Here is a 10,000-nt window from a genome sequence, read left to right as displayed (position 1 = left end):
GCAATCATTTTATTCGCTTTGAAATATTAAGTAATGCGAAAGAGACCTTGAGATTTACTGACAAAATGTCCTACGCTTTTGTTTTTTCACATTACTTTTGGATAAGACCAACCTAGTTGTTTCGAGATCGTCAATAGTTAACCTGCAAAGGCACCAGAGCTGAATTTCAATATGGCGGCATTACGGGAGCCTAGTTAGCCTCTAGTAACAATTCCATGTCGGAATCGTTCAAGACGCTGGCCGGGCGACCTCGCCACCCTCATATGGCCGAGTTTCGCGCCTGTGTTATGGTGCCGGATAAGTTGAAGATATTTCCGTCCATCATGATTTCGTCTCGAGCGAGGAACTGGATGTCCGAATCCTCGGGCAACTTATCCCGCCTTCTTATCCGGATGTAAGCCGCAAACACCACGCCGATTATGACGAAGATGATTATAGTACAGATGACAATGGCATAGGTGGCAGCGTTTGATCCTTTGAAAGGAGTCGAGGAGCTTCCGATGATCCCAGGTGCAGTGGAAATAGTTGCGTAAACTTCTTGCTTTTCAGTAACTGTTGTTGTTGATATTCCCTCGTTGGTAAACATTTTCGGCGAAGTAGACGGCCCAAAGGTTTGGGTAGTTGTTAAAATTGTAGGTGGAGGAACCTTATCAACTCCTGTAGTTGTTTCGGTTGTGGATGCTGTAGTCGTTTCTGTTGTTGTAGCTTCGGTTGTAGATTCTGTTGTCGTAGTTTCTGTTGTTGTACTTTCTGTTGTAGTGGCTTCTGTTGTTGTAGTTTCTGTTGTTGTATCTGTCGTTGTTTCTTCAGTAGGTTCAAGCGTTGTTGTTGATGTAATCACCGCAAACACCTGTTTGGATGTTGTCGCTTGTGTGGTCTCTATCGTCGAGACGGCAGTAGTTACCGTTGACCCTGATGTACTTTCTACCGGACTTTCCGTTTGGGGGACTTCTGAAGTAGTGCTGACTTTAAGAGTTGTTGTGATTTTAGGTGTTGTGGAGACTGCCGTAGTGACTATTAGAGGTACCGTCAAGGTTGATGATGACAGCTCTGTAACAACAGCTGGTGTTGTTTCAACTGTACTGTCTGATGTAGTCGACATAACTGGAGATGTTGATTTTGCCACGGTCACTGGCGGGATTGGGGTCGGTGTTTGTAAATCTGGAAGGATAGGAAAAATCAACTGTGTAACTACAATTTTACATGAAATCAATTTATTTCAATATAATTAGAAAATAATCCCCGTAGTTTGATTTCACTTGGAAAATTAAGTTAAGGACCTTTTGAAAAATAACTTAAATTTAGTTAAGGACCTTTTGAAAAATAACTTGAATTTAGTTAAGGACCTTTTGAAAAATAACTTGAATTTAGTTAAGGACCTTTTGAAAAATAACTTAAGTATAGGGGAGGTTTTACTTTGAATATTAATCATATTCATCACGTCCTAAGATTTTAATGCGTACATTTCATGAATTACCCAATTATTCCGGTGTGCCCCATACAGACCTGAAAATTGATGACATGAATATTCCCATATTGCTAGAGAGGTAGTTGAAGGAAAAAAGAGAGAAAAATGAACGGTACAAGATTCATTTATTCAGCAGAAAACCATAGTTACATTAAGAAAATGTTTTAAATTCATATTTGATTTCAGTTGTATGAATTGGTTACAGATATCAACTTTGCTCAATGACCGGAGAAGGGTTTTCGTAAATATATTTGCGTAACTTATCATGATTAATCTAAATAGTAGATATTTAGTATGACACTTTCATCGGTCGGAGTATTTAAATCATATTTTTCTCATATCTCGCTCGAATTTCTCTCACATATTAATGTATGATTATTTTTACTCTTAAGTAAGGGATTCAAGATGTACTAACACTTATTGGAACCAGAGGTTTTTGGTGGGACTTAGACTATTCATTGTAAAATCGTTCACTCTTTAGTCAAATTTCTTGCTTACTGTATGACCTTCATGATATCCTTAATAAATTTTGCTCTTTGTCAGATATTTACCTTCAATTTGACATAGTTTGCTATCATGAACAGGTATCTAATGAAAGGTAATATTGAATTTTATGAATTAAAAAAGGAATTCATATAAAATCAAATTGATAATTATATAAAATGAGTAAGATTCTCAAATATAAATATATCTCATTTTACTAATCGGTAAAGTAATATACGATTCACATAAATGACAATAATGTTTTATCTTTCCATGAGCGATAGTCGGCTTCTAAGTTGTATTAAATATCATGGTATAAAAAAAAGGAAATAACATTACAGACAAGACATTAACATGATAAAATAGAATAAAATAACATTACAGTTAAGTCATTGACATGATAAAATAAAATAAAATAACATTACAGACAAGACATGAACATGATAAAATAAAACAACATTACAGATAAGTCATTGACACGAAGAAAGAAATTAATAAACGGAAATGTGTGTCATTCTGGAAATGGAAATGCAACTTACACAAGCCACAATACTTTTCCACGTCCAAACAGCAGGAGTGATTGTGGCCACACTCGATATCGCAACCGCAGGTGTCTGCGTCTATTGCAATCTCGCCGCATCGATTTCGGCAACTAGATAAATCTTCTTCACTTCCAGGGTCTGAAAGATGTCATGATGTATTGTTATATTTCTCTGTATTTGAGAGAGAGAGAGAGAGAGAGAGAGAGAGAGAGAGAGAGAGAGAGAGAGAGAGAGAGAGAGAGAGAGATTGAGATTTCTCTATATTTGAAGAAAGAGATTTCTCTATTTGAAGAGAGAGATTTCTCTATATTTAGAGAGAGAGAGAGAGAGAGAGAGAGAGAGAGAGAGAGAGAGAGAGAGAGAGAGAGAGAGAGATTTCTCTATATTTGAAGAGAGAGATTTCTCTATATTTGAAGAGAGATTTCTCTATATTTAGAGAGAGAGAGAGAGAGAGAGAGAGAGAGAGAGAGAGAGAGAGAGAGAGAGAGAGAGAGAGAGAGATTTCTCTATATTTGAAGAGAGAGATTTCTCTATATTTGAAGAGAGATTTCTCTATTTGAAGAGAGAGTTTTCTATATATTTAGAGAGAGAGAGAGAGAGAGAGAGAGAGAGAGAGAGAGAGAGAGAGAGAGATTTTACATACACTTTGATAGAATGTTTTTATCCTGATTATTAGTAATAAATATCCAGATTTATTATCAACTTATATTTTGGAGATACGTCCCATATTTAGGTGTCAGTTTTGATAAACCGTACCATATCTGAAAAATTAATATAAAATAAATGAAACCACCTTTGATCTGAAAAAAAAAAATAGAGAATGGCTAAAACTGACTGTTCAAAAGAAATTTTTTCTAATACAGGTCACAAAAATATAGTGGCAATGTTCTTTAAAAAGACTGATTACGTTGATATTTAACTCGGTTAAGTATTTGTGATGAAGGATGATAGAACTAATGACATCAGAGCTAGATTGCAGAAGTTTTAAAGACGAAGTTATCACTTTAATTACTTGGTATTGTTGCAAGTCATGGAAAAGCTGATGAAAGTGAGATGATTGTTAACATTTTCTTGAAATGCTATTTGAGAAGCTTGATGGGTAGACTACAGATCATGACCTAAGTATAGATGGTGAATGTAAATAGGAAAAATTAATTGGTGAAAAAGAAGTTAGAGTAAGGATTATATCGAAGTTAGATTATTTTCTTCAGAATATAAGATTCTTAAAATATTTAAGAGTATTTCTTACATTTATGCGCACATATTTTAGAGATAGAACTAAATACTCTACGTATTGATGGCAAGCGGGCTACCAAAACTCTCCACTTTTAAGTCATCATTCATACGAAATCTTGAATGATATTCCTAAACATTGTGGTTTAAAACATCAACATGCATATGAACATTCAGACACATTGCACATTAAAAGAATCCTTTTGGCAAAATTTCCTATGATGGTATGTGAATGAAAAGTGGAGGTTGAGTTATTCTATCAACAACCTTGCTGTAGATAACCAGTTGTAGGTAGTCGGTAGTAGGGTGGCCAGTACACCAGCCACCTGTTGTGATACTACCGCTAAAGAGGAGTTGGGTGTTTTTGACTGGCCAGACAGTACTACATTGGATCCCCCATCTCTCTCTTTCTCTCTCTGGTTACGACTCATTTTGTCTTTGCCTACACATTCACCGAATAGTCTGGCCTATGATTACCACATTCCCCTCTGTCCTCATACATCTGACTTGAGATTACCAAACAATTATTCTTCGCTCAAGGGGTTAACTACTGCAATGCAATCGTTCAGAGTCTACTTTCCTCTTGGTACGGATAGAAAAGACTCTTGAGCTACGGTAAGCAGCTCTTCTAGGAGGAGGACACTACAAAATCAAACATTCTCCTCTGGTCTTGTGTAATGCCTTGGTCTCTGTACCATGGCCTTCCACTGTCTTGGATTAGAGTTCTTTTGCTCGGGGATACACTGAGCATGCTGTCTATATTTATAGCTTATATATGAAGGGGCTAAATTAATGCTGTTTATGTTCTTGAAATATTGTGATTGTTTATTCTGCTCTTGTAGTTTATTTATTTCCTTGTTTCCTTTCCTCATTGAGCTCTTTTTTTCCTCTTAGAGCCTTAGGCTTATAGCATCTTGCTTTTCCAATTAGGGCTACAACCTAGCTTGTAATGATAATAATTCATAATTCTTGTGGTAACCTGTAACGTGCCTTTTAATCCCTTCAAGATGTTTTAACTATTTAAAGCTTGTTAGTCAAGAATATGCTTCACCTTCACAGTTAGATTGGTTGATTAAGGAATTTATATAGTAATTAATTTCACATTAAAACGTCCTGATGTCGTCATTTACAAGGATCTCTTATGAATTAAGAGGTTCCTTGTGTCCAATTTCACGCATATTCTACACCAACATAAAATACATATATTGGAAAAACTGTAGCATCTTGGTTTCTTATGGCACCCTAAAGGCTAAACAGCTTCATTTTACTGCCATATGTCCTTCCCCTTTTCTTCTATATAACCCCGAGATTTATGGAAAATGAGAACAGCAGATGGCACCATTGGATGAATAGGGAGAAAGGCCTTTGCCTGACCAGCTGACAATTCTCCATCTCTCTCGGCTGACAATTCTCCATCTCTCTCGGCTGATGGAAATGACGTCGATGATGAAGACGACCCCGGGACCACAGCTGCTTCTCTTTTTGGGTCTTTTGAATTCGATGAAGAATTTAAGCCTAGAATATCACTTAAGTGATGAAGAATTTTAGGCATATTTTTGTGTCTTAAGGGAAAGGATTTCAATATCATACTAAAAAGGATCTTTTTAATCAAAGTAAAATGAAGTAGGGTCCCAAGTATAATGCCTTTTCTTCTGATAGTGAAGAGGAAAATTTAAGAGGAAAATTATAAAACGATTTATGCTTTGTCTCTACATCTTTACAAAAAGGATCGACCTATCACTGTCTTTGATACATAAAGTTCAGACATGAGTCAGTTTATTTTTTTTTATATGTCGGTTATAACTGATATAATATGCCTAATGAGATCATAATCTTTTGACTTATGATGGAGTGCGTTTAAAATTCCTTCATCTGTTTATTTAATTTGGCATGTATACAAATAACTAAACATCACAACGTACTCGTATGATTTACGTATTTCTGCTCATATTCATTCATCCACACGCACAAACACACGCATACACACGCGAATTAAATTGTTTATGTGATAGTTCACCATGTGCTCACACATATGGCAGCACATGTTAATTAGACTGAAATTTTTATTTACTTAGTTTTTCAAATATTCAATCGCAAAAAATGGTTTCCTAAAAAGTTATCCCTTTTCCAAAAATAAAGCAAAATAAAGAAATAGCACGAACTCTGACATGATTTATTGGTTTCCCATTGTGGTCTGTAGACATAGAAATGCAAAACGAATTCCTTCCACGCAAAGGCACTATATTTCCAGAATACATCCACGCACCGTAAGTAACATTCCTGGAAGACAAATGACAATTCGGGAAGAAAATAAAGAAATGAAAGATGAGAATCTTTTAAACATTTGAAGAAATAGTTGTTGTCCCTGGAGGAACAAGTGAGAAAGATAGGCATTTATTCATCTTGAATATTTGTAGTGTATAAAAGATGGCCATGTTCATCAATTTGTTTTCAAAGTGAGAATCAACTTCACTATTTTGAATAGCTGCACATGTCAACTGGACCTTTTATTGCCATTGTAACGCTTTACGGATAGATCTGTGATAAGGGTTGTGGTGGCCGATGTGGTAACGTCCCTGACTGGTGAACACCAGACTGTGGTTCGGGTCAGGCTCAAACTCGTTAGATTTTTTGGTTGCTGCAACCTCACCATCCTTGTGAGCTAAGGATGTGGGTTTTGGGGTAGCCTATAGGTCTATCTGCTGAGTCATCAGCAGACACTGCCTGCCCTCCTTGGTCCTATCTTGGGTGGAGAGAGGGCTTGAGCGCTGATCATATGTATATATGGTCATCTCTAGATCATTGTCCTACTCGATAGGGCAATGACACTGTCCCTTGTCTCTACCATTCATGGGTGGCCTTTACCTTTAAACAAGTTAGATATATTTTGAAACTTTTTGAATCAAAATAATAAATATATAAAGATATCTTTTTTAAGCAGGAGCAATTAAAAATTAAATGAATGAATGCCTCTGTCTGCGTGTAACCCTATAAAACCTTAGACTTTTATCAATGAAACTCAAACCATACTTAGATAGATAGATAGGATAGATAGATAGACGTAATGAAAAAGTTGTTAAATGTGCGAAAATACAAAAGGCTTGAATGCAGAATAAGTGAATTAAAGGATGTCGGATCTACCAGATACTAGGAATAAATGAAAGTACAATGGATGTCGGAAAATTACAAAAGAATACAAAAGAAAGAGTAAGAACTATTTGACCAAACAATAATTGTATTTTAAAGCTGGCGTTGTTGGGCCGGGGATTTCTGATATAGGGTATTGTACCACCCGTGTGTCACACGATCGTACATAGTTCATTTTGTGCTTGTATCTTCGCTCTCCCCTCGCACTAAAAAGAACCTGAAATAACATGTCTGTTTCCTCATCGGTAACAGTGTCGACTTTTGAACATGAAAATTCTTGTTGCTTGAGATTTTGTATATAAAGGAGAGTATTCTACAATAAACTCACTCAGTTGCTCTCATCCTGCCTTTGAGTCCTACCTTCTCTCGGCACCGTCACAGTATCTATAAAATATGATCCACTTTCCTGGGATGATCTAGTTTCACTTGGAATTTATTGACCTTATCTATTATTGACCGTATATCACAGTTCCAGTAGGCCCTGCTGCTCCTTCCGGTCGCCTTGGATGACCGCGGAGGTAGCAGGAGTAGGGGATTCTGCGTTATGAAGCTTCATCTGTGGTGGATAATGGGGAGGGTGGGCTGTGGCACCTTAGTAGTACCAGCCGAACTCGGTTGAGTCCCTCGTTAGGCTGGGAGGAGCGTAGAGAGGAAAGGTCCCCTTTTTTTCATTTGATTGATGTTGGCTACCCGCCCCCCCCCCCAAAAAAAAAAATTGGAGGAAAGTGCCTTGGTATATAGATAAATAGATCTATAACACTAACAATAGTGTACGGTTTATTAAGTGCTCAATTAGAGCAAATGGCTATAGAAATGAAGGTATCATCATCCTGTTGATATACTTTCCATTTAACCTTGACATCAATACTAGGCTAATGATTAAGAATAAAAAAATAATCCTGCACAGGTCTCTCTCTCTCTCTCTCTCTCTCTCTCTCTCTCTCTCTCTCTCTCTCTCTAACACACACACACACGTGTGTATATATATATATATATATATATATATATATATATATATATATATATATATATATATATACATATATATATATAAATGAATGTGTATATATATATAAATATATAATATATATACATATATATATATATATATATATATATATATATATATATATATATATATATATATATATATAGATAAATGTATATATATATATTATATATATATATAAATATATATATATATGTGAGTATGTATATATATATATATATATATATATATATATATATATATATATATATATATATATATATAAATCGTTAATCTTTTTAAAAAGACATGGTTACATTAGATAATGACTGCTGAATCTTTTATGATCATCAATTTGTTAATATCTAAAACTTGCATATTAGAACCAATGTTGATATACTGTAAATCGAACGTATGTGAGAACATTCAATAAAAATCATACTGAGACCAAATTTTCATGACCAGAAGAATCTGAAATAAGTTAAAAGAAGTTTTTTCTTTGACATTTAATTGTATATCACCTTTTCGGAGAATTGATAATAATTTTAATATGTAATTACTTTTTTTTTTTTTGGTATATATGATGGAAAATGATAGTCAATAACTTTAAATCTTACCAAAGGTAGGTTCCAAAGTAGACCCGGATTCTTCAGTTGTTGCTGCTGAGGACATTATTTCCGGTACAGCGGTAGACTCAGATTTGTAGTCCTCCGTTGCCTCAGACGACATTTCAGTTGTTTCCATCGTGGTTGATAAAACAGATTCTGTTGATGCCTCCGCTGTGCTTGTGTTACTATCGTTAAGAAGCAATATGTGGTTACTCATTGTTGTCGAGGTCATACCGACGACTGTGGCTTCAGTTCCAGTCGACGAATCGGAACTAATCTCGACTTCTGGCGTCGTTTCTGGAGCAGGTGACGTCGTGGTGATAATGGGAGCGATTGTTCGATACTGTTTCATAGCTTCCTCGTGAAGTTCGTCGCACTCTTCACCGTGGGCTAATTTCACATCATCGATGGCAATGTCGCTCATGTAGCTGTGGCCTCGTATCGCTTCTATGACGATCTGGAATTGGAGAACAAGATGTGTGAGAAATTTGACAATTGAGGTCAGTAATTATATGACCAATTATGCCCTTCACATAGTACGACGCTTGACAAAATCATTTATCATATGTATCTCTTAGTTTTCCATTAGTTCTGGGAATTTATTAGTTGAATGTGAAATTCAAATTGCATACTGCAGATCAAAAAAATTATTGCAATTGCATTAAAAACATAAGTTACGTAACTTCGCTACTATTTCGCGTGAATCGAAAACATAAATCAAATTTATGACGCGGTATAAACAGTGCCGAAGAATACTTTAAATCTTATATAAAGATTCAAGAACCAAAATTAATTTTCTCAAAGATATAACTTTATTGCCATGAATTTGAAATAAACCAAGAATGATGTAGCGTGCAGTAGCTGGGTTATAAAAATTGCAAATCTGGTACAGCAAATTTAGCGTACATCGAAATGATGCAAGATTATTATCAAGTAAGCTAGAACCGTAATTAGAAGACGAAAAATTACCTATTTTTCAAGAGATGGAATATTATGAAGTAGAAAACGGAAACCATGGCAAAGTTTAACGTAAATTGTTTACATGAGAACCTTGATGATTTTGATTAATTAATCTTATAATTTTCACCCACTTATAAGGGATAGAAAACATCACTTTTATTCAAATTCGATCTTTCGCAGCTATCTGTTCACAACAACAATAAGGGCACGTTGGAGTGTAATAATTTCGGCAAGAAAAACTTTAATTATAAAGAAATAAAAAATAAACATATGAATCAATGTCATACTTTTTATTGCCTGTATTAATTATATACAAAAAAAGTAAACCTGTGGAAGATCTATTTACTTTGATGGTTGTGGCATGTAAATGTGATAGGTAGGTAGTGGCTATAAAAAAAAAAAAAAAAAAAAAAATTGTGGACCTCTGACCTTGCCTTGAGATATTCTATTCAGCCAGGATGTAGAAAAATATAAATATTTAGAACTAATAACAAATCCCCAAGATAAAACATGGAATTTGGTGTAACAATATTTCAACAATGAAAAGTTAAATAAAGTTATAACTTTTCAC

General features: G+C 35.1%; 1 protein-coding gene across 1 annotated transcript in view; it reads right to left on the bottom strand.

The window, feature by feature from the left end:
• Positions 1–10,000, bottom strand: part of LOC137619577 (uncharacterized) — a 331,101-nt gene that overhangs the window by 359 nt on the left and 320,742 nt on the right. Inside the window, exons 6-8 of the mRNA XM_068349725.1 lie at positions 8,479–8,926; positions 2,491–2,631; positions 1–1,161 (exon numbers count right to left, since the gene is read on the bottom strand). The exon at positions 1–1,161 is cut by the window's left edge and continues 359 nt beyond it. Coding sequence (XP_068205826.1) covers positions 260–1,161; positions 2,491–2,631; positions 8,479–8,926 — 1,491 coding nt within the window. The 3' untranslated portion in view covers positions 1–259. The remainder of the gene's footprint in view (positions 1,162–2,490; positions 2,632–8,478; positions 8,927–10,000) is intronic.

Source organism: Palaemon carinicauda, chromosome 26 (genome assembly GCF_036898095.1).
Source record: "Palaemon carinicauda isolate YSFRI2023 chromosome 26, ASM3689809v2, whole genome shotgun sequence".
NCBI lineage: Eukaryota > Metazoa > Arthropoda > Malacostraca > Decapoda > Palaemonidae > Palaemon > Palaemon carinicauda.
This window is presented reverse-complemented; position numbering and strand designations above follow the sequence as displayed.